The sequence below is a fragment of the Camarhynchus parvulus genome, chromosome Z (genome assembly GCF_901933205.1).
Source record: "Camarhynchus parvulus chromosome Z, STF_HiC, whole genome shotgun sequence".
In the NCBI taxonomy this organism is placed as follows: Eukaryota; Metazoa; Chordata; class Aves; order Passeriformes; family Thraupidae; genus Camarhynchus; species Camarhynchus parvulus.
Genome location: NC_044601.1, coordinates 34,922,841 through 34,949,503, shown reverse-complemented (window position 1 = coordinate 34,949,503; position 26,663 = coordinate 34,922,841). Strand labels below are relative to the sequence as shown.

At 33.8% G+C, this 26,663-nt stretch overlaps 1 protein-coding gene across 1 annotated transcript in view; it reads right to left on the bottom strand.

Moving 5' to 3' along the window:
* LOC115915305 (contactin-associated protein-like 4) overlaps positions 1–26,663 on the bottom strand; it is a 208,091-nt gene that overhangs the window by 34,711 nt on the left and 146,717 nt on the right. Inside the window, exons 9-15 of the mRNA XM_030968639.1 lie at positions 25,870–26,016; positions 20,424–20,595; positions 15,313–15,419; positions 13,000–13,119; positions 10,087–10,284; positions 6,797–6,953; positions 3,566–3,693 (exon numbers count right to left, since the gene is read on the bottom strand). Of these exons, the coding sequence (XP_030824499.1) occupies positions 3,566–3,693; positions 6,797–6,953; positions 10,087–10,284; positions 13,000–13,119; positions 15,313–15,419; positions 20,424–20,595; positions 25,870–26,016 (1,029 nt within the window). The remainder of the gene's footprint in view (positions 1–3,565; positions 3,694–6,796; positions 6,954–10,086; positions 10,285–12,999; positions 13,120–15,312; positions 15,420–20,423; positions 20,596–25,869; positions 26,017–26,663) is intronic.

Here is a 26,663-nt window from a genome sequence, read left to right as displayed (position 1 = left end):
AGAGCTTAAACTTCATCAATTTTGTCTACTGTGAAAATTAATATGCAGAACTCAGAAAGTTCTGAGTTCTATACTGCAAGTCATAGCTATTTACATTAACTGTAAAACTGAATATCAAAGAAAATGTTCATTATAAAATTCACTCCTGATACACAATGAGTAGAAGAAAATCTACTATGTCCTGTACTCAGTATTTATTACAACACATATTATATATGAGGAATTATATTAATATATTTAAATACAGTCTACATATATATATGTGCATATATATTTATAGATATATATTTATATATTTTATATACATATAAATATATATATGCATAATTTCCTGTGTAGGATAGATCACAGAATCAATTACATTGCAAAAGACTCCTGAGAATATAGAGTCCAACTGGTCACCACCTTGCCAACTAGACCATAGCGCTGAGTGCCCTGTCCAGTCTTCCCTTAAACACCTCCAGGGATGATGACTCTACAGCCTCCTTGAGCAGCCCACTCCAGTGCTTAATAACCCTTTCTACGAAGACCTTCCCCTGATTTACAACCAGAATGTCCCCTGGTGCAGCTTGATACAGTGTCCTCTTCACCTGCCACTGGCTGCCAGGGAGAAGAGGCCAATCCCCGCCGGGCTACACCCTCCTTTCAGGTGGCTGCAGGGAGTGATAAGGTCTCTCCTGAGCCTCCTTTTCTCTAGGCTAAAGATCCCCAGCTTCCTCATCCTTTCCTCATGGGACTTACCCTTACTGCCCTTCTCTGGACTTCATTATATATCATGCTATAAAATATTTATATGAGAATTTCCTAATATAGGTGATACATCATATATTAGACACCATAAAAATATTAAATGTATAACATGCCAAAAATTATATAGTAACTTGTATTGAGATATTTTATTGTATACACTCATAGAATTTGTGGGGGTTTTAACACTTTGATGGAATAAGACTTTATGATCTTTTATATTCAAGTAATTTAATGAAGTACTGAAGGTATTATAAATACCAGTAAACCGTGGGTTTATGTCAAAATCTATGACACAATTATTTTCCTTCAGAAATTGTTTTGTTTTCTCAAATTTTAGTTCTTACCTTCTTAAATACATGTCTTCTCATATGTCTTTATGATGTAAATGGCTGAGAAAAATCGCATTATTGAACAATCAAAATCAATGTTCTTATTCCAAGGCTTTTGCTGTATTATGACCATGAACTGTTATATTCTGAAATCTTTTCACTGAGCTTGTTTCAGTTCAAAATTGCTTCTTTTTGAAGTCAAATGCTATAAAGTTGTATGACATTACAAGAATATTTCTCTGACATTCAGACTGAGTTCTTGTGCTTGTTGTCATGATATTTTAGAATTCTCTATCACAGCTTGTCTAAAATACTGTGATCATTCATCATCAGTGTGAAATATTGCAGCAATTCAATCACCCAGACTAAGCAAACATCAAATGAAGTCAGGGAGGTCAATGGGTGTCAAAACTGTCTGTATGTTTTAGAGATTACTCCGGGGAAGCTAGTTGACTTCTATGTTTTAAGATCTGTCACGTCTGAGGTCAGGTTATGTAATTAATAGTATTTGGGAACTTGGTGAGTAGTGGAATTCAAATTCTTCCCCCAGTAATTAGAACTACACAAGCTGTAACTGTTTCTGTTTCACTGCTGTCTTTGTCACTGGCTTCATTTTCTGTGGCCACAGTGGAGGTCTGCTGCATCACAGGCTGAGTGAGCGTGGCCAGCCAACTGAGGGAGGTGGTTACCCCCCTCTATTTGACCTTTGTAAGAGAACACTTGCATTGGGCTTCCAGTTTCCTTTTCTCTAGTAAACGAAAACATTAATAAACAGCAGTAAGCATTGTGGAGGCCGCCAGAATGTTCAGGTCTGGAGCACTTGTCCTGCACTTCAGGCAGGAGGAACTGGGCTGCTTCAGGGGAAGGAAAAGGTTTTCTGGGGAACCTGATAGTAGACTCCAAAACCTAAGGGGAAATCATCAAAGAGACTGATACAGGGTCTTTGCATTGATGTAAGGAATGAATATCAAAGACAGTGGTTATGGTGAAAGCACAGAGTTTCAGGCTTAATAAAAGTAAAAAGAAATTCTCACTGAGGACAGCCAAATAGTGGTAGAAGCTGCCCAGAGAAGCAGCGCAGGCTCCATCCTAGTTTGCTTCAAACACCAGTTTGACAAAGCACTGAGAGACCAGTGATCTCAACACATGGCTAAACCTGCTATAAGCAGGAGACCTCTGTACGTCCTATCACTCTGAATTAATACCATAATACTATATTATAGTATTATGATATGTAGGACAACTGATCAGTTCACAATCAGATGTCAGACTAACAAAGTGAAAGAACCCAATGGGATTTTTAAGTCTTATGAATTTTCATAAGAAAATTAGAATGCAGTGCTGAAATACACATCTGTTAACAAATCTTCCAGGCATAATTACTCTGACAAGACAGAGATGACACAAAAATAAATGCATACTAATTTATATGTTTTTATCAATGTGCTTTTTACTGAGTGTGCTTAAAAGTATAAAACAGTACATTACTGGTATTTCTCTTATTCATATAAACTGAAGAAATTTAAAATCAAACATGACATCATATGATGAAGGAGGAAAATCACATAAATAATAAAAATATTTGTAAAAACTGCATCTATTATATTTAAATATAATAATTATTATAGATAACAGGTAAGTTCATGAAAACTCATAAGGTAATGTGATTTAAGAAAATTAACCTATCTGAAAATTGTAAAAACTTAACTGTATATCAAATATGGCCCATCCAACTCTTCAGCTGAGTTCTTTGGGTTTTTTATAGCATTTCTTCTCCTAATTCCTAATTTTTGACTACAAACAGCAGCACACATAAAATTTTGTGTAATACATTACTATTGAACATAAGCCAAACATGTTCTCTTTTCCATTGAGTAGGGAAATTATTAAAAACAGAAGTATCATCACAAATTTTCAATAAGGTGTCATTTTCCACAAACATATTATTCTGGTTATTACATATATGTATTTAGAATGTAAATCTAGTGTTATTATTAAATTTGCAAAATTTAAATTCTTACATGTAGTGGAAAATTTGCATGTAGATATTGCATACACTGAATTATTCTTCTACAGTATAGTTTTCCTAGATGCATAAAAATTCAGAGGAGATAACATGTGTAATGTTTTGTGATGGATGCATACATAGCTAGTGAATGGTATGTCCCCAAGACATGGTAACCAGCTACGAATTCCCTTTCATGTAATGATTTATTCATAATTTAATTCTAGTTGGGTAAACCAAAATATCTGTTTGAAAACTATTCTAACACTTTTTGTTTTCACTATTGATGTGTACAGTGAAAAATAAATTTTTACAATTTTGATGGTTTGCAGTGGATGGTGGCAGGTTTTTTTTCTAATTCCACAAAGAACTGGATGAGATATTTAGAGAAGTCTATCTTATGTTTGTAACAAATAACATTTCAAAGGTATTGCAGAAAAAATGCATCACTGTTCAGCAAAACTCTTTATTAGTTACTTACTATCACCACGACAAAGCAAAGGCCCCAGTTTGTAAGCAGCTTCCGAGTTTGGTCTGTCAGTATCTGTGATCACAATCTCAGTTACTGGTAGATGGTCCTTGTAGGAGAGGAAGCCCGTATCATTTGTCCTGAAAAGGTAAAATGAAAGCCACAGCTGTCCTAAATGTTTCCAATAAATATTTCATTATCATTGACACACTCCTGAGAAAAAGGAAAGAAACTTTAAAAACTGAAAAAGGCTGCCTAAATATGTATGTGTGTATAATGTGTTTGTGTATGTGTGATACAAAAAACTGTAAATAGAAACATATGCTTTGGAGTTGACATTGGGCTCATTTGACAGGACTAAAAGAATTTCATTGCAAGTAGGTAGTCTTATGGTTGTGACCATAAAACAAGTGTGAGAAAAGTCGTCTTGAATAAATGGGCACCTCACTGGCTGCCTAAGACAATTAATTTGCTCAAGTAAAATTTGAAAATGAGTTTCATGTTGCTGAGGACATACTGTATCTGTAATTTACCCTGTCATCAATATGGAATATTTAATGGCTTAATATACCTTTCAAGTAAGTCTAACTTTTTTTTTTCCAACCTTGACAAAAGTTTAAAAAAATCCAATAGAAAAGTATAAAGTCATGCTGACTACAGGAAAAACAGTATATGCTACAAATATGAAATTTGCAGAAAAGAAAATATGCAACTTTGCACTCTGAGCACACATCTAGTACTTGTAATATTAGACCTAGTTTCTTGTTTAAAATCTTTGTTGACTTAATGCCAGAACTGAATTTTTAAATTTCATAAGCACCAGTTTTGGCCCTTTAGGGCCAAAATCCCTCCACATCATGAATTCCTTTCCCTAAATCAATGGAAATGCTCAGTTACTCAGGTCTGTTCTGGAAAATTCAATCTGTCCACTCAGTCCATTCATGGTTGAATCTTCCCTTTAAGGGCAAAGCAAATAGTTCAGAATAAACAGCAGAAACTCCTCATGCTGAGTAAAATTATTGACTTTTTCCTCCCCTCCCCTCTTCCTTTCCTATCATCATCATCATCATCATCATCATCATCATCATCATCATCATCATCATCATCATCATCCTTCTTCTGCATACAATTCCTGTTTATCTGTTTTGGAGCACAGTGCAAACAAATGTACAATTTTTTTGCAAACCATTTTGCTTAACTGAGGAATGCAACACATGGGTTTTTTTAAATGTTAATTTTTCATGAAGTGAGATATTGCAGGTTTCTAATTTAGAACTAAAAGAAAATCCCTCAAAACATCAGAAGTGTTTCCTCAGTAAAATGATGCTGTAAACAAAAGTAAATGGAATATAAATTATCTTCTGTGGAGAGGATTTCCATATTTTAAATTTTTAGGACCAGTTTTAAAAAAAAAATTTCTGTTCTCGAGTTCTATAGGCTTAAAACTTTTGATTAGTCAAATAAGGAGTTTAGAGCTAAATCTATGTCCAAGGCATGAAATAAGATAGATTTCACTATAACAGTAGACTGTCAAAACCAATGTTTCAAAACTATGGTGTTCTCGGTGCTCAAAATGTATCTCAAACAAGCAGAACTTCTGCCTACTTTTTCCACCAGTGAAAGGTATCTAGTCAACTGATCCAAGACAGTAGTATCTAGGGAGCCAAATACAACATTAATCACAAGTACCAAAATTAGTGTACACATAACCGCTGTAACACTGGAGTCACTGGGAAGAATCTCTACTTATAAGTGTCAAAAATTAATACAAACAGAAATACAAACCCAGAGTCATCGCACTTTCAATTTAATACACTCATAAACATCTAAGCAACTTACTGGAAGTGGATGTGCATGTGAAGATATGCACATAAGCCTCACATCTATTGTATTTATAAATATATTGCCATTAAAAATTAACCTATATATGTAAGCATGGGTTGAATGCATGATAAAACTGAGCAATAATATTTTACATGTCTGAGAAATGGTGCTAATTTTTTTCTCAAAATGCATTTACCTTTTTTTTGTGTTAGAAATTAATATTGTTTTTATTTTCATACAGAATAATAATAGGGAAATTCTTAGTGATATATGTGTTTCTTTAATCTCTTTTTTGGAATAAATGTCACAGATATCACCCTGTGAATTTTACTGCAATATGAAATTCTTTTCTCCAGAAATCTTTGAAGCTTGTGAAGAATTGTTCTTCGATTAACTCTTTCTTGTACTTTCATTTCTGTGTCTGCTGAATTCCCTGCTCATGTTGAGGGAACAAGCATTTTCCAACCCAACTCAGTAGTCGCTCCTTTAAAGGAAGGGTGGACCTTCAGAAGAAAAAAATGTATTGCTTGATTTTTCATACATCAGGTTGTTTCTGTTTCTTTACATTTTCCCACTTTCAAAAAAAATAGATATTGATGCATTTTTAAAAATGTATATATTAATGTACTCACTGAATTTCATTTATTTAAGTAAATGAACTTTATCATTTTAAGACCATAAAAGTTTCTTTAACAGAAGAACTTTCATTTGAATAGTCTCTCCACATTATGAAATCCTGTGCTGCATTGGAACTATTGTTGAGAAAGTTGTATCTGATCCTACTAAATGAAAAGTAAGGTTCAGATCTGACATTGTAACAAGAACTCATTCATTATATTATTTATTTGAAAGTTATCGTAAATGACACCAGAGAATTTTAGGCACAAGTGGAAGATGTACATGCTAGAAATCCATTTATTCTCTTTGAATAGGACTCCATATGACTGCTTTGCTTCATTGATAGCAAGAGTATTAATTTTCTTTATCTATGTTGTAGACAAAAAAAAAAAGGACGTAAAAAGTCTAAACCTTAAAGTGTAATTATAAATTATGCTAAGAATTAACTTTTTTAACAGAACATTTTATTTTAACTTTAATTATGTTCAGTAATCTAAAACTAACGGGAGTTGTGTTAAAGAACTATTGTCTTAATTTATAACATGCAATATACTAAAGACTAGAAAGTATCTGTAAAATTAAATCTTCCCCAAAATTTATAGTGAAAGAATTAGTGGTAATACTTAATGTGTTTAGCAATAACATTGTGAAAAATTATGTTCTATAGCAAAGAATCAGATGACACTACGGCAACTTAGATTTCCAACTGCCTTGGTATTATAAATGTGCTAAGGCCTGTATATTTTCTTTATTTACTTTTAACAAAGAAAGTATTGGGAATAATGAACAGTAAAAAGTCACCATTCATCCCTGTCCGCATCACAGTTGCAGTAATGCTGGGAATCAATGCAGCTTCCCTCCAGTCCACAAGCACATTTTTGTACAGCAGGCAAGGAACCTCCCCAGTAAGTATGAGTTTCATTGGTTCTTCCGATCCACCAGCTCAGTGGCATCCCATCTAAAAAGGTCAGAGAAAATCAATGCCCAGTTTTGTCTCCTACTTCTCTCAGCTTTCCCATCCAAATAGTTTTCCAAAAGTTTAAGAAGACAAAAAAACCTGCTCAAATCTAACACCTTTAAATGACCAGGAAAAAATAAATTTCCACCTTTACTTGATAAGTAATTTTTCATTTTAATACCTCGTTATCACATACTAAGTGATTGTCACAGATTTTTGCTTGCATTAGTAGAAAAGGGAGCTCACAGTACCTAGTTCAGCCAGCCATGATATTAGAATAATTTATCTTAAGCAGTCAATTTATACAATTCATTTTAAAATGGTCCATGAAAGCAGAGACATAATCATCCTAAAAATCAGGATAGTTTATATTCCCTAGTAAAGATCAATTTCAGATGTTGGAACCACCAGAAATAGAATAAGGGAAGTCACAGAAACGGCCTCATCCCACTACCAAGAGTACTACAGAGCACTACTATCTGTATCTGTGATGAGCTTTGAGTAGGTGAGTAGTGGTGTTAATCAGAAACACCCAAAGACAGCTGGTTGGTCATGGACAGCAGATTCAGAATTTATATACTCAGAGACAACAGAAATCATGTTAACGGTGATCCCATAAGTAAATTGGTATATCTGATGAGGAGAAGTGAGGTTGCCCAGGACTATCACATCTCTCTGTGGTGCATCCAGTCAGCATTGTTGGTATCAAAATGATAAAACTTAGTTTCTTTAATGAAAGTACTTTAATGAAAGTACAGTACTGCAGAATAAGCTTAAAGATATTGCCAAGCAAGTCTAGCAATAGAAGAAATACCTGCAGAACACGTGATAGCTAAATGATATGAAGCAAAAAGATAAACTGTCTCAAATGAGATGGAAGAAGGGTGATGGATGCATGAAAGTCAAGGTATGAGAAGCAATCAAGTACTGTTAAACTACAGACTTTCTTATAGATGCTTTTTTTTTTGCTTCTGCTGGACCTCCATTTTCAGCACCCGGCCTCCATGAAGAAGCTGGCATTTATTCCACTCTCAACTTTGCTTACAAGCACCACTGCTTATTAAACCTCGCTGTTAGATAAGACCTCTGTTACACTGACAATCTTTCAGATCGCGAACATATTGACTGCATTCATTACCACACAACTGTCAGCCCAGCAGGCCAAAAAACAGTGTGAGCAGTTTTTCGAAAAGTCAAGCTTGCATAATGGCATCAATGTCCAATATCAGTGTTTGCGTTTGCAAACCATCACAGGAGGAAGAAAACCCAGAGACCGTGTATAAATAATTTATCAGACAACACTTTAAAAAGGTTCTAGCAACTAAGACTGTAAAAAGCAGAATATTTCTGCTGCTTTAACAGCATGCCTTAGGTTTATACTGTAGTCATGAATTAGCATTCCCAATGTTTCACTAGGGACATTGAGGTATGTTTAAAAGCTGCTCTCAGTTATTTGTTCATACAGCAGAGTGAGGAGAGAGTATTTACTGAAATGCTGCAAGTTCATGCTGATTAGCCAGGATTTTTTTCACTGCCTTGGCAGAAAGTACTGCCTGGGCAAAATAAAGCCATTAATTAAAATGGTTAGAGATTTCTTCATAATGATCACATAAATGTATTAAGCAATGGCTTCTTTAATGAGATCATTTGCAAATGCTATCCAGGCTGATTGAGTACAATGCATTCCTAAAATACAGTCAGTTTAGAATTACTAGGTGGATTGTATGTTCAAAAAAATGTATTATGTAACCATCATCAAATTTTCTATTTCTCAGGTATACCTAGTGAAGATTGTAAACAGTAGAAATGAGAGTGATTAAACTCTGTTTAAAAAAAGAATTACTTTAGAAAATTTGTAGAAGTCTCATATAAGTCTCTTTCACATCTATTTATTCTTAGCATTCAAAACTAAATTTTGAATTACTTTCCACATCTGATTGCACGCTTCTAAAACATTTATTTTAATACATTTATGTGCATATTATAAACATGCAGCTATATGCAATATAAACAGCATAACAATATAGATAGTGAATTATTTCAGCACATTTACATCCAATCTCCCTGGACAAAAAAAAAAAAAAGTCTTTAAACTTTCTGCTTGAGGCAAACCAGGCTTTTGAATACATAAACATAGCTTTAATTTGGAGCCCACAGTAAAAAGAAGGTTCATCAGGACACCTTAAACAGCAGGTTCACTTTTTTTGCTGTGGAGGTGTTTTCAAACAGATATTCTTCCAAGAGCAAACACCAGCCTAAGAAGCCCAGAGATACCTATGCCATAATTAGTGAGAAATAATGTATAAGGAAAGAGCTTAGACCTAGAACCAGAGAGGGCTTCACGCAGAGGCATTCCCTCTGCTTAGTGGGAAAGAATGTCAATGAATCAATTTTTAGCATTTTAAGAGTTTCTGGTGCACAAGCCAAAAAAATTCACTAAGTTTTTCAAAAGAAAGTAAACAATGAAGATTTTACCTCCACGTTATTTGGAGTGCTTAGATGTTCAGAGTAAGGTCTTTTAACACCTGCTCTGTGTCAATAAAGTTAAAATTTAAATAGACTACATAACTTCGCTTTTATTTTAAGTAGATCAGGTCTTCTGTTATTTCTTAAGGCAATTATAATTTTGTCAATAATCCACATTTTAACTACTGAGCTTTCTAAGAATGTTTATACTGGATAGTGGAAATTCAGTGTTATTGATGTGTTTTGTCAAGTACTCACAATATGCACATTAAGTGCACACATTAGCTTCTGCTGGTATCTACGCACTAATTTGTGCTATTTTAAGAAAATATTTCCTCATTAATAATTTAATTGCTTCTTTAAAATTAAAAAAATATTGGAAGACTAAACAAGAGGAGATCCTAATAACAATCTCAGATAATTTAAAAGTCCTATGAGAGAAATTAACTTGTGAATTTAATTCTCTGAAAGAAAATCATTATAAATCGACATTTGCATTTTCATGGTTCAAATATCTCTTGGCAATTTACAGAAATCTGAGAACTCAATATTTGAAATAGTTCTAACTCCATAGTAGCAAAATGCCATACTCTAGTTAGAAATAAATAACTTTAGTAGCTAGCAAAATAAAAGCATGATGCAACATAATAATGTCTGCTTTACTTACCTGACTTATCTAAAAGCCTTGACTTTTTGCAGTAGTAAGCAAGCTCCTGTTCACAGTGATCTGCAAGGTTTATTGTAGCCTGAAGCTGGTCTAGGCTGGCAGAATACTTGAAAAACACAGTGTGTGGGTTCTCTCGATTAGCACTTTTAACTCTGGTTAGGTTGGTGCTGTTATGCTGTATAATTGTCCACGTTGTATCTTTCAAAACACATGTGAAAAGTAATAAAGAATCACAGCGTTGTGCAAGTTAGTAAAGGAAAGAGCATGCATGATGAAATCAGTCAAACTTCAGGATAACTTCTTTGATCACAGAAAGCCCTTTGGAGCCCATGAAACAGACATAAATCATTGAGCAAAAATGAGAGCAATTATTCATTATTTCTATTCATGGGTAGATCATTGTGCCATGACCGTAACAGATATTCAGCCAGTTAGGATTATTCAATAAGGAAAGAATATGTGATGACACCCAAATATTTGTATCAGAAATAAAATATTGTTTACTTGGTAAATTACAATGAAAGATCAGAAGGAAAAAAACACTTTCCCTAGGCTTAAATACTGCGTAAAATAACACTAACTGTATCCTAGAATCTACCTACATTAAATACATCCTTATAGCTTGAATTAATTTATTCAGTATGAGAAAATGGCCTACAGGCCTTTTCTTTAATACATAGAAGCAGAAGTGTCTTGCATATACTGTGTTTACTGTAAAACTAAGATTACATGAAGGTGAATTATTACTGCCACCTAAAATTAAATAGTAATCATGGTGAAGGCTCATATCATTCTTCTGTTTTGTATTTTTACCAAGATCCTTCACCTGTGAATAGGTTAAAAATGAGCTTATTCTGTTTCAACTCCCACTTTCAAAACCTGTAACTCTCTCTCTCCTGACCAAAACCCCTTTCAAGGCAGGGGTGAGAAGACTTCAGTTAAAGCCCATCTGGGACAGGTGAGTTCAGATTCATGGTCACTGTTTTCTTGCATATTTATGGCCAGCTAATTAAAAAAAAAAAAAAAAAAGAGAATTTTTTTTTCCTAAATTTTAGTATTGACATTACATTTCAGACATTCTAATAATAGTATTCTAACTATTAGACCTGTATTTTATATCATCAGCTGCCTATAGGCCACACAGGGCGGATAATATAAAAATATCCATGAAGAGGAAAGAATGATGGTCACTTAGAGATGAGTAATAGTCAGAAAATCTAAAGGAAATATTTTTCATCTAATCATAAAATTTTATTAAGGATGTAATTAGACTGTCGAAAACCAGATAGCTAGAAATACAAATTTAAATTTTGGTTCCTTTGTTTGTTTTGCATACTGTTTTCTATGGTTGTGGCTGTTTTGATAGATGGATACACATGCAGACACAAATACATCTAAACATTACACTGAACATAAAACTGAAGACAAGGAGTTTGGATATTCAACTCATTGTCACACTCACAAAATTACACAAAAAAGAAAAACAGCTAACAGCAAAGTTTGTAGCATTTTAATTAACAGTGTGGACTGTAGGCTTTTGATTCTGAAACTGACCTCCAAGAATAAATTCAGGAAATGGCACCTCCCTCCCAGCTGCCTGAAAATAGAGTCCCATGAATGCCAAAGACAAGGCAGTGCAGTAAGAAATGTGGGCATCTGCCTTTCCTGCCTCTGGTGGGAAAAGGGAATACCAGTCATGAGGAAACTGGGAACAAAACAAATATAGAGGATTCGTCCTGTCAGAATGCATCTTGAGATGAAGAACTGATCAATGATGTTTGCTTAATGTGGTGAATAAGGAGTGACTGAGGAAAACAGGAACAGCTGTTCATGGACACACAAGGATAAATCAGACACTACACTGTACCTTGGAGAGTTATACCCACTTAGAAAAATTGTCATCTTTCTACCATGATTCTTTGGTCTCTTTTAGTCTCACAGGACACTAGAATATTTCTTTTTAAGAGCCTGTGCCAATCTGAAACGTGCTTATTGTGAACAAGCACAGTTCACTGTAGAAGTCAAAGTCAGGAGCTGACACCCTGAGACTAGGTAAAGTGCTCAAGTCAACATCAAAATCTTACTATAAGGTTTCTAAGTCAAGGTTTCAACACTTAGGGCATATCTAGCCCTAGCCAGTTCAAATCTAGCTTATTCATCTATTCTTTTAAACAGTTAAAACTGTGTAAAAATATTTTTTTTTGTCAAACAAAACAATAAAATGTTTCAGTCATTTTGCCTGGAAAGCATTTCAAATAAAAGGAGCTAAGTAAACAGTAAAGGAGACAGCCATAGATCCATCAATAATAAATTCCAAAAAGACATTTAAATTTAAGCTTAGTTGAAAGGACCTTTACCAATATACCATATACCATACAGAGATAACATTAACTGCTTTGTTAAAAAGCAGACCATTTGTTGCATTTGTATTCTCCAAAAGATCACCTTGCAGTTTGAAAGATGAAGTTTAATATCAACGTTCCTCCCAACAAAGCCCAGATCTAAGTTAAAATTTTTCAGAAGGCTATCAGGGAAAGTCAGAAAATTTCTCATAAACATAACTTATATCTCATTTTCCTAAGTATCCTCAAGAGGCTGCAATTTCAGTGAAAACAAAGCTGCTCCCCAAAAATGAACAAGTATGACACTGTCTCCATATGGAACACATGCCCCATTTATGCAAAGCATAACAGGAATGCTGTGTTAGCTTCACAGCCGGAATCCTGTTATAATTCTAATTTTTATACCTAATTATTTGCCCAATTTCCTGAGCTAAGGAGTCACCTTCATTTTGTTGTTCATGTTTACATTAAATTCACAAACTGCAGAGACTTCTCACTTGATAAGTCGTGTTTCAATATAATGAGCATGCATACAGGCACAGCTGTAAGTTAAGGAAGTTTATCACCTCACCTGTCATATTGCAGTACACAAGAAATGGTCCCAAGGGGCCACTTCCATCTGAATCAATACTGTAAAAGCCTGAAGTGTTCCCTCTGTGCTTATAGGCTTCACATGATTGCTCATATATGGCTGTAAAAGAACATATTCCATCACAAATGTAATGGCATGATTTTACATTTTATTCAAGAAATTAAAAAAAAAATGTGCATGACCCTTAACATTGGGAAAAGAAGTTGAGTGTGTGCTGTCTGCTAAAGAATGAAGAAAAATTCATGCAATCAAAACTATGCCTTTATTAGAAATTGTTAAGCATATTTTATTTATCATGAAGATTACATGGTGCATTTTTAAGCATTTTAGTCTGTATTTCCAGCTCAAAAACTCTGGGAGAAAAACATGAAATATGGGTGAGTAAATGGTTGAAAAATTGCTGAAAAATGCTAGAATGCCAAGGGTATTACTTAGACTCTGGTAATCTGATTTTGAGGAAAACCCCATTAACTACCTCAACCAAATCAGATTTTTGTTGCTGTTGTTGCAACGTAAAGCAGAAGGTAAGCATTTTTTGGCTTTCACACTTCTTAGTTTCTTCCCACTGTAAATGGAAAAGCAAGTGACTTGTCAGAGATTTCAGTAAAAGAACTAAATTAGCAAAGACAAAATGACAGCTCCTTGGTTCCCTGTCACATACACTTTGTATCAGTCAAGGTCTAAAAAAAAAGCTGTGATACCTCTTATATATCAAATATCTGAGAAAAAAAAGATATATGAGTCCACCTCTATAACTGGATCTCAGAAAACATGATAATGTCACAGTTGGACACATTAACCTAAATTCTCCTTTAACTATTATATTTCTTTTGAGCAGTCATAATGTTTTTATCTTTCATTTCAAAATTAAACTGCACTCTATCAGTTATCAAAAATTTTAAAAATTCCACCAAAAAGAATGAGCTGTTAGATTAATAATGAAAAGTAGTTATGAGTGCTATACTTTTTATTTTTAATAAGCTATTGTTTTAAAGAGTTTTATCTTTCTATTTTTTTGCCTGATGGTTACTGACATTATATGGTAACAACTATTAAAAGAGACAAACCATTCATTTTACTTACTCTATGAAATATCCACAATAAACAATTTTTGCAATTTTCAAATGCAATTTTACAGTCCCTTACAGTAAATACTTTTAGCTAGATTTAGAAATTACAAAAGTTCAGATATTCATTATTATTTTAGACAATAAAAAAATTGGTAACTCATATTATTACATTTCTCATTAAGTCCTAATCATCAGGAAACTAGCCTCCCTCTGTCCTCATAGAAATCAACAGATGATTCAATTTGTGACTTTTCAAATTGCAATGAATCAAATCACCTTCATCTTCACTCTGGGTTCATCAGGTTTTAATGGGGTACAACATGGTATTCAAAACTACAATTGTCATATTTTCTATTTTACATAGTTTTTCTTAATATTGTTAGTTATGACTGTTGTTGACTTTGTACAAACAAGATTTTAAATAAGCAGTCTTCTAAAATCAGTGATTTCTCAAAAAATCCCATTTGGGTAGACATACTTTCTTTCTGTAAAAGCTGCCAAAAAGGATTGTAACGATTTTATATAGACAATATATAAGTATAGAATTATTTATCTGAGATTAGGGCAATTTTGTATTAAAAAGAAAACAACCAGTAAACGTCTATGGATTTTTACGTATTATAGGCATGCAATGAAAGCCAGCATACTTATTTTATCTTCTTCCCAGAACATGATGAAAGCAGTACCAAAGTAAAGCATCTCCTGTGAAATTACCTAAGTTACATTCACTTAGGCTTTCAAAATGTGTTTATTTTATTTTCTTCTAATCTACTTCCTGATCTAGAAATCTATATAAACATGTGTTTGAGGTTTAGCACAGGATTACTTTGGACATGCATGTAAGTCCCAGTGGCTCAGAAATTATAAATATTAGTTATTATGATGAATACAGATGAATTTGCCATATTTCTAAATGATACATTGATTCAGAAAGTGGAGTTATATGGATGAGAGAGGATATTGCTATCTTACATAAAATACAAAAAAAATGTAAAAGAAAAACACTTAAATTTTCAATCAATTTTTTGTTACATATTTTGAGTTCCCAAGGCCTTTCCTCAAACCAAATTAGGAGTATTTTTATGACTGAGAATATTTTATGAATAGTAAGTTCAAATGTTTTTTACTTTGGTTTGCTTTGTCTTTTTATTTTGTTTTGTGGTGAAGAAATTAAATCAGAAATAAAAGCATAATCAGAAATCAGAAAACACCTTATACTTACGATAGTGACAAGTAGCTCCCTTGTAACCAGTATTGGCACAGTTACAGTGGAAACTGTTCCAGGACTGTGAGCACTCACCACCATGTTCACAGTAATTAGGCAAACACCTAAAACAAAAAACAACGCGCATTTTCACTCTTTTTTCTCCTCACTTACTATTGTACTTAGCAAGAAAGGCAAAATCCTGGAAAAGTATAATGTGAAGGAAGTCATCAAAGTCATTGATAAGGATGCCAACGTAAGTAAAAGAAAATTAAGATCATTTCCTTCCTGGTATTCCTTTTGCTTATAAAAATATCTTAATTATGTAACAAGCTTATGAGAACAGAAATAAGGCATAAGATAGAGAATTGTTATTAGTGTTCAACTGGTCACAACTCAATACAGACTAATAAAGGTTCATGTGTTGATAATTCAATGGCAAGTTTTACAATGACTGGGATTTCTTCAACATCTATCATAAACAAAGCAACATTACAGCAGATTTCTTTCTGTTTCACCTAACAAATTAATCTTACCACAGCACTTGACATCTATTTCTTATTCCAAAATCCTGTTTACTTTCTATCCTAAAGAGTTCAGCATGTTGGTTCCAACATAACTAACTACTTGTAAAGCCATTTCCACTGTGATAATATGACTAAGATCTTGAAGAGTTTTGATTACTTTCTTCTAAGTATACAATGGTTGACTGAAAAAATAATTTACCTGTAATTTCTTAGTGTTTAAGAGCGCAGCACTATACTAAAATATAAAATAATTGTGACATGAAAAAAAAAGAAATTATCTTTTTTTATAAATGCAGCTGAAAATACATTGAAATAGATTGGCACACTCCAGCTAATTATTAACTAGCGTTTAACCAATTATTAACTAGCTTTTCACCTTAGAAATTAGCTAACATTTTAACTGCACTGAGTTTATGTGCAGGATACAGTTCAGAAAGTGTAAAATGACTTCGGTGTTGACATTAGCCGCAGGAAAAAACAACGAACAAAAACAACATGCCCACTAACATTCACAGGATCTTAAAATACCTTTTAATTCATCCAAGAAATGTTATGAGAATATTAAATTAGGATTGCAGAAAGTCCAGCATTTCACACATCTGCCCTATGAATAATTCAGGGTCTTTGCACATTCACTGCTCATGGCACTCAAAGAACTTTATCTTTCTTTCATGTTTATAAACAAGGATAAGTGGTTTTCACAGAAGGGAATTAAAAAAGAAGTAGCAGGTGAAGTAGAGGTTAGGCAAGTAAACTGATAGATGTCATCTATTTTCAAGGAAATCTGTGACATTTTTGGCAGCGGAACAGCTAATCTTGTATCTAGTCTCTCACTCAAAAAATGTATTCCTAAGACTAGTCAACAGATGATATATGTCTCAATGAGTTATGTTTTGGAGGCTAAAGATAAAATCTAGGCATCAGGCTTACAATTATTTCGATTTTAAATACTTTGTTTGACAGAATTACATAAATATACATACTAATGTTTCTTAGGTAGATGCTCTATTTCTCTTTCTAATAATCAGTTATTATAAATACAAATCTCTAGCAAAACTGCCATTCAAGACCTTCAGTGCATTCACTGAGAGCTGGTCTGCTTTTGTTTCCATCACATTTTGTGTCTTATGCCTTTTTGATAAAGACATTATCTAAAAATTGTGTTTTATATGGTCTTTACTTGTATTGACTCCCTGTCCCTACTAATTAATCTTCCTAATATTTTTCACAAGATGAAAAGCTTTGAAGAAATTGATGATGCTTGAACTAACGTTAATGAAAGTGCAAACAAGTTAAAAGTATAATTTAAATATTTTAACAATAAATTTAAATCTTTTAACATTAAGTTCTTTCCTCTGCTTCAGAATGTATAACAGAAAGTAGCCATTTGCTACATCAAATTAAATGTAAATTACATTATATGCTGCAACCCTACCCCAAAGCAAGATTTAGACACAGCTTTCTTTGAACAAGGTAATTTTCCTAAAAAAATTCTCATATTTGAGAATCAGTATTTCTGATACTTAATCTATAAGAAATAATTTTCATGTCTGCTAAAACCAGAAAAGCAACAGCTAATTAAACATTTGCCACGTATTTCTTGATATTATGCTTTTAAGTGTATGGCTTCTGAAAATTATATAATATTTTAAACCAAGGCAGCAGTCTATTAATAAATATAAACTAATATTGAGAGGAGAATACTGATCCAGAATATGAATATAGTTGCAATAAAGAAAGGGAAAGATAAGAACTTTGTATGTCAGTTTTCAACTAGATACATTTTTTTTTGTATACTATTTCTTTATCCTGGTTCTAAATTATGGCTAAAATATCCTTTTAAAAAAGTAAATAACTGCATTTTTAATGCCTATTATTTCTTCATTTTTCAGCTTATTAAAACAAAAAAGTGAAAAAAAAATTCAGAACTGTGATCATAATTTTTATTTTTGGCTGTTTCTTTTTAAAGATATAAACCCATTCAATCCTTTTTTTGTATGCTGCTGGCAGGACAAAAAGGCAAGAGCTCTTGGTAGGAAATTGTAAGTTTCTGTGTAGGGCTCAATATAATTAGGACAGAAGCATCTGGTACTCTCTCCTCAGAGACTAAATATGCTAACATTGTAAGGTATTTAAATGACATTGTGTCCTTTAAAGTGATTTTGTGAATGGTTTATAGCTAATTAGGAGTTATTAAACCAATATATATTGATAAAGGAGCTGAGAGAAAAGATATTAAGGAGAAATATATGAAGAGAATTGTTTGCACACATAAGAGATATATGGCAATAGAGCAATATAAGGATGTCATGTAATGAAATGAGGGATCATGGAGGACTGATGACTGCAAACAGTCATAACAATTTAAGAGTAGGATAAGGAATGAGAAAGTTTATCAAACTGAGAAAACTGAAAATAGGAAAATAGTACAGCATTTGTTTGTATAAAATAAATAAAAAAGTGAATAATTTATACTCAGAAAAATTAATTATTAACTCAACATCTCTCCATGAAGACTGTCAATCTCATAAAAAACACTCTTCATATACTAAATGTGTATATGTGAGGTAAAGAATGGATTAAATAGAATTGTTTTCAGTTTATTTACTATTGCATATAAATCCAGTTTGCTATGTAAAGAGTAAATATTATTTGTTTTCATGCACTTCAAATATGTAAAACCAATACAAAAGGACAACATTTAGGTGTCAATCACTTCTATTACAAAAAGCTGTCAATAATTCTGGAATTTGGGCCATGCTTCATGATTTGGAACTGAAGATGTAAAGACTCGCATAAAGACTCCAACACAAAGAAGGGATTTGTTTGTGCTCACCTCTAGGGAGATATTTGCTATCGGGAACACAAAATACTCATTAGCTTAGGGCATTCAAAGACATTTATAAATCATTGTAGGAAGAAAGCATTTTTTTCTCAAACAATATGGTGCACAGGATCATACAAGCTACCTATTAAATATTGTTTAAAACATGTAAGCAGTTTTAATTTTGCCAAATATACGTGCTTTATCACCTGGGATTTATGGTGAGATGTAGAATTAATTTGATAAAGAGAGACATGAAGTTTGTTCCAAACTATGAGCAGCAGATATTGAATTAAATGAGACTGTGCAAGCAAAGGGAAAGAAATAGTCCCAGAAGCAAGACAGCACAAGACCAGACAGGATTATTAAAAGCAGTCTATTTTGAAAAAAAAATACAATGAGGGTAATGAAATATAAAAATAGTAGATTAAACTTCTATTTTGATAAATTAGGAAGACATATGCTTAGCATGATGGAAACTGAAAACTAAATCTTTGTTTAGATTGAGAGCCAATGCAAGAAAGGTACAATGGTCAAGATAGAAGAAGAGACATAAATTAAGATTTGAAAATATTAGAGAAAACAAAATCAACCAACCAAAACTCTCCCATAAAGATGTTATTTTCCTTTTGTATCACTCATCTTGAAAACTTCTATCCTCATCTTAGACTTTTCTCTCCTTAAACTTTTATGAAGAATTAGGTAAATAGTTAGTATTTTTTCCATCTTTCATCAATGAGGAGTAGTGACTGTTTCCAAAATAAGAACATGGATATCTGTACACCGTGTTATCTCTAGGAAGGGATTGCAGGTCACAGAAGTAAGGTTGGGTGACTAATCCTGAAACTGGCTATTGTCTTAAAGTGGATCTGTGCCTACAGTGTTTTCCGAAAAAGATAGAACTTTTGAAAAGTCTTATAATTCAAAAGACAGACTTTTTGAAACTAAAAGACACCTTATGAGGACTAGAAATTTAGAAAGTGAGGGAGAATTATTCAAAAGTACATAATTTCTCCTCTGTCTGCTGTGTCCTTTCAGTACTGCCTTTCAGCTATGTCCAAGAAAAACACTTTGGGATTAAAGACAGCATAACTGTCTGTGACTGCATTCTCTGGAGTCTACAGAATAAAACTTCTCCTTCCATTGACTGTTTGTGTGTTCACTCGCTCTCTTCTCAGCAGCTTGTTCTGTTCTGCAACATGCTCTGCTTTCACTACACTGAAGTCCAGCAGCATCTTTCCTTCAAGAATTTCTACTACTGGGCATGTATCCCTCCTTGGGGAGGGACTTTCCTTTGGGGAGGGACACTTCAACTAGCCATTCTATTAGATAGATGCTAATTGCAGGTTATGAGATTAGTTCTGACTGTGGTCTAAAAGACAATTGCTCACTCACTGTGATGGATATTATCTACTGTGTTTCTGGAGAGGTAGAAGATAGGAAACAGCAGTAACTTGTAAAAAACATAGTATGTTAAAAGGTGGATGGGACTACAGGTTGCAGTAGGGGATTTGTGTCTGCAGCTCACTTGAGAAGAAAGCAAGATATTTAAATTTTTCAGAAACATAAAATAATTTTATTCAAATTTAATTTTATTTGCAGTAAAAGGAAGTATATTTGCTATATGCTACATATTCTGCACTTATTCAGGATTTCTAAATTCTTACAAAAGAAACAGCATGTTGTTTTGTAACAGTATTCTGTTCTTTGTCATCAAATCACTATTAGAAACAAAACATAGGCATAAATAAATTAATGAGTAAACATTATTTTCTCACCTGTCTGTAATGCCACATAAATCTATCTGAAGATCACTGAAATTGCCAAAACCGTTCTGCTGAATAGAGATCATATCCACTGCTTTATTACCAATGGAAATATGTCGCATGCATCCTTGAAAACCACCAAATGAGGTATTACATTCAGAAATGTTTCCACTGCTAGGACAGCCTGAAAAAAGAATAAAAACTGGAGTTGAAAAGAAATATTTTATTGAAAAACGTTACATACCCCAAAAGTCAATTGAACTTTTACAACCTCTACACATTTTAAATTTTGTGACTGAGGGAATTTAGCCAGAAGCTCTTCTGATAAGCCATGGTTCTATGACTGAAAAGAAATACTTCTCTGCAGTCTTACTGTTTTGAAAGCATATGCAAAATATCACTAAAAATTTCGTTAAAGGATAACCTAAACAAAAGCTCCAAAGAATGAGTAGAATCAAGATATGAACAGAATGTTAGGTTACAACAAAAAGTCACATGATTTGAACAAGTTTGAAGTCACAATTGAAGTGAAATAATAAAAAATCCCCAAAACCAGTTACTAACTAAACGACTTTACTCTGTCAGCTGTTAAGAATATTTCATAAAGTACTGAAACTTCTTGTTGCACACCATCAATGACTCAACTAGGAAAGATGCTCCATTGAACCTGCTACGCATGGACAAGGAAGAAATGATTGAATGTAAAACAAAGGACAGGCTTGGTTGCAGCAAACATGAAGGTGAAGCTGTGGAGTTCATGAGCCACAGAGAAGAGAGAAAGAAATAAACTCTAGAATTATAACCCTTGACCTCTGAAGAGCAAAATTTTTCTGTTCGGGATCTGTTTTGAGGATACCATTAAAAATTGCCTTGGAGATCAAAAGGGCTGGATAGATTTCAACAAAAAAGGTCTTCAGAGCAAAAGTGAAGTCCATAGCAGTATCAAAATAGTTAATCAAGTGTGGCATAAGGCCTGCAAACATAAACACTCCTGAGTGAGTGCAAACACAAGAAGAAAGCACACAAAATGTGGTACCAGGGACACGCAACATATAGGGGAATGCAAAGACATAACCTGTGTGTCTAGGAATCCACTTAGGAAAGCAAGAGGAGATAAAAGATGTTGAAGTACAACAAAAAAAAATTTTGGAGGTTCAACAGTAAGAAAACGAAGGCTAACGAGATTATGGATATTATCCATATATCTCATGGGGCAGAGGACTTAGTGACAAGGGTCTAGAGAAGAATTGTTTCCTTTTACTGGAAAGGAAGAAGTAAAACTGATCCTTAGGATTCCCATATCCTAGTAGAGTATGAAAAAAAGAATGCGGTATCCATGGTAAAGGAACACAGCAAAGGAACAAGGTGTATCTGAGCATGCTGCAGGAGCTGGTCAATGCCATTTTAACCATTGCCATTGTCATTGTGAATTCATTAATATTTTAATCCTCATAGGATCTTGGCAATATGCTGAACTTCTGGATAATTGGGAAAGTTACACCCATCTTCAAAAAACTAGAGGGCCGTTAGTCTTATTGCAGTGCCTGGCAAATTCACAGAGCAAAACTTCTTAAAGCCATTTCTAAACATGCAAAGGACAAGAAGTTAACTGGTTAACTTTAGTTTCAAGGTTGAATTATGCCTGACTGAGGTCTTTGTTTTCTTTGCTGAAGTGATGAACAGTATAAATAAAGGGAGAGCACTGAGCATTGCATATCATGACTTTAGCAAAGACTTGACAGCTTTCTATAGTGTCCCTGTCCCCAGATTCACAATATATATGGGTGGGATAAGCAAGTAGTTGATGCTGCGAAGTCCAGCTGATGATTATGGAGCAGAAGATTCTTTAGAGATCAGTAGTGACATCTATAATGTTTTGATTAATGACCTGGATGATAAGGCAACATGTGCTTTCAGCAAACATGCAACTGATACCAAACCAGAGGCAGGGACAAAATGATGGTGACAAAGGGCTGCAACTCAAAGGGACCTGGACACAATTGCCATGAAATTCATTAAGAACAAGATCAAGATTTTTAATCTGAGATGAAGCGAGTCCACGCAACAATCCAAATTGGAGGATAACTGTCCAGAGAGAGGCCTGAAATCCTAGTGACCATCAAGTAGAATATGATCTGGGGAAGTGCTCTTGCAGCACAGAAAGCCAATGCCGTTCCGGCATGTATTACCAAGAGCATAGTCAGCAAGTCTTGGGAAGTGTGTCTTCCTGCTACACGGCAGTTGTGAGGCCATATCGAGAGTGCTGTAGTTCTGGGCTCCCCATTACAGGGGAGGAAGGACATCAGTGTCCTAGAGTGAGGCCAGAGGAGGCCTCCAAGATGGCTGGAAGCTGAATGCAGTTATGAGGAGAGGCTGAGAGATCTGGGCCTGCTCAGTCTTAAGAAGAGAAAATAAGACAGTGCAGAGAATATAGAGCAGGATTACTTCCAGCAGTACATGGTGATGGGACAAGAGGCAAAGGACAAAACTATAAACCTGCAAATTTGGATCATAAGGCATAAGATGCAAGCAACAAGTGTTTTTATGGTGACAGTGGTCCATATCAGAACAATTTGCCCCAAGAAGTTATAAGATTTCCATTTTTGCAACTGTACATGGCTTGAGTGGTCATATCCCAATAAATCTTGATCTAAGACTTGCTTAGAACTGAGGCTTAGACTACATACCATCTGGATGTACACACTGTAAGAATTTAATATTGTGGTTTATCTATCATCTTACTGGTTCTGAAATGCCTTGTTCACTGATTGTCAAATAAGTAAACACTTGTAGTAAATAAATAAATTGCTTTAATCCCGATTTGATTTAAAACATGTACATTGAGCAGTTTTTCCCAGTGGCAGGTAAACACTACACTACAATGCTTTATTTGTCTTTCTTCCAAGGGGTATTGTTGTTTCTGCAATGATGTACAAGGGTCATCCTTTGATCTTAGTCAAACAATACTGCATTCTGGTTCGCAGCATTTGAAGACCTTCTTATTTTAGGATGTTAGAAAGCAATGAGTTTTAAGACACTTTTTTGTTCCACAGAGCTAATGAGTACTTCTGAAGTCCTGTAAAGACAGTGAAGAGGCTTACGATACAGGAAAGCAAAATGATAGTGGAAACTACTAAATATATTCAAATAAGTGTGCAACAACATAAATAGTATAGATATATTTTTGAGAAATTTAGATTAGAAAAAGCATTAAAACTGAAATTTTACAAGCTGATAGACTTGGAGTGTTCATAAATCTGCTCAGGAGCCAAACTCTTCAAAATTTTTATCATGTTTCTAAAGGCAAATGTTTTTTATCTACTTGGTGTGTTGCTTTAAGAACACCAAATATGCAAACTTGCAAAAGTAAAAATAAGAGCACAGTCAGTTTTCAGTACCAAACACAGCTAGACAAATGAATTACAGGTTTAACCCCATGCCTTACAGCATTCTACAGTTGAACAGTAACATAAATTCTGTCATTTCTGGTGAAAAATATGATGCTCATTTGAGAACGAAATGTTTTCAGTAGAGCGTAAATAAATAAATAATAAACAAACAAATAAATAAAGGGCAGAGAAAGTAGGAAAAGTTTAAAAATTTTTGGCATAGCTATTTTACAAAATTGTGTGTCAGATATTTTTCTTGGTGTCTCTTTTTCAAAAATTGTCTTCTATTAGAGAAGAGACAAATACCATTAACATTAATTAAATTGTGCTTCCTTACAATTGTAGACTGGATATTAAAGATAAAAGGAAATCCTTTAATCATTAAATTTATATTATGCACTTATTGCAAAATTAAATTATCTCATTTTCCCTTATAGTTGCAGTGAGTTTTTATTACAAGAACTGAGAGGGGTTAGAGATCTTTGATGATGGCATGACTAGAAATTGTGCTGACATAATACTAAAATATTTTCATGTTTATTACACATTTTCCTAGTTAAACACACACATTTCCTGCATAATTTGTATTCATTAAAAAAGTAAACAAATCACCATGTCCCCAGGACACCTCCCCTGAAAGGCTGATACTCATATTTTAACAAACAGCACAAACATGGTAAATATTCATATAAACTTGGAAAGAAAGTAAAAATGCATTGTCTGCATTTTGACAGTGGCATATAACATAAAAATTTAATAAAGAATTTTCTAAACTCAGAAACCCACTTCTAGAATTCCCTAACTTTGTATGAGATGCATGAGCTGTAGTTTTCAGTAATAAGGCTGAGATCAGAGAATCTGAGGGACGGATATACAGTTGCTACTTCCAGTATAGAATTAATTTGTCCTCTCCACACTGCAAATCACAAATATAAGTGTCCTTCTACAACTCAATTGAATATGCTTCTTTTTGTAGATCCCCACATCCCTTCTGAACTGTTCATTTGTGCCATCAACCCTGCAATGGTGAAAATCACCTTATCAGAGATCTGGGAACCTGAACCAACATAGAAGGGTTATTCAAGACCAATATTTTGCATCTTTCTCTGCTTTTACTGATTACAAGCCAAGTCAAGGGGTATTTTTAGTATTACAGGGTAGATGCCAGATGTGAAAATTCATGTGAATGCTCATGTAGCAGTTACTGTACTAAGTGCATGTCTGTGAACATAAAAGTTATTTAAAAGCTGTTGTTTCAAGGGAAGTGATCTGTGGACAATGACTGGGTCCATACTCATTTAGTGTTTTGTAGATAACCTTCTCAGTTTTCACAGAAAGTTGAGAATTATTATTAAATAATTAATAATTTAATCATTAATGTTTAAAAGAGAGGAAGCATTAGGCAAACAACCAACACGCTCAGGTAATGTTTATCATTGCTACTATGCAGCCCATTCCCAAAAGAATTGTATGAATAATAGAACAATCAGCTCCAGTCTATCAATAACAATACATGTCATTAATGACATAATCCCTTGATGGCAGATGACTGTTGATATTCCTAGAGAAATGAAGACATAAGTACATACAGGTTTTTAGACACAAATTATATTCATCAAACATAGAAAAGTTATATCACTGTGGTAAAAAAAAACAAACCGAAAAGGTCTATGTACGAAGAGGGTATTTACAAGATAAGCATTTACTTAAGCATTTACTTGAAGTCATTCCAGTGGAAGACTCTCCAAAATATTCATTTGGCAAAACAATAAGTCTGCAGCAAGAGAAACCTTTGTGTGTCTGTTTGATTGCCAGCCAGACTATATTCAATTATCAGAGCACAGTACAAGTTATCTAAAAAGCTACCAAGAATTGAAGGTGGTGATTTATTTTACCCAACATGGTAAAATTTAAAGAAAACTGAAAATATCAGAACAGTGCCTGAACCAAGCCAGGCAAAGAAGACTTGAAGCAAGCCAAATAATAATTTTCATTTGATTAGATATGTCAGGAAAAATTGATATGTAACTGTTGGATATTGCCTTTATAAACAAACAACGATATTTCACCTCCAAAGTAGAAAACATCTGAATAAATCTGCAGAGGTATGAAGGCATGAGCAGATGAGGTCACATCATTGTCTACTCTTACACTGATCCGATTCCTTTTGACAGAGAGGGACACAGAATGCCACTGCCCGTTATTTAATCCAGCACCTGAAAGAAAAATAATACCCCCAAATTTAGTATGAACTTCCACCTATTATTATACTATCTAAATGTTTTAGAATTGAGAGGAGAAAGAACCAAGAGAGAGCAATCATAGCCCACATAAAATCTCCAAGTGATAGTAAAATGAAAAAGAACTCAGTAAGCATAAGCATCTTTTGTGAAGACAGAACCTTGCTTCATACTTGAAAGATAAAAAATAAAGCTACTTCACTGAATAAGTCTTAGTGTTGTAGTACTATTGTTGTAGCCTAATTATCTGTAATATACTCATTTAATGTAATGACTGTGAAGAGTATCCTCCCAATCCAAGGAGACTATCATTAAAACATCATTGTGATGGTGGATACAGTATTTTACACATAATACCTATTTTTATTACACTGTTACAAAGTGGTCATTATATTACAATATGGCAAAATAGTAAAATACTGCAGATGCTAAAAGCTTCAGTAATCATCACGTCAATGTCACAAGACAATTTTGCTTTCAGCTGATTCTTTTATGGGACATGTGCGGAAAATATTCTGAGAGTTAAGCCATGACCACAAACTTACATTACTCCTGGCTGTGTAGGTGTAAGGTGCCACAAAGCAATAAACCTATAGTCCCGATTCTGGAAAGCACTTATGTAT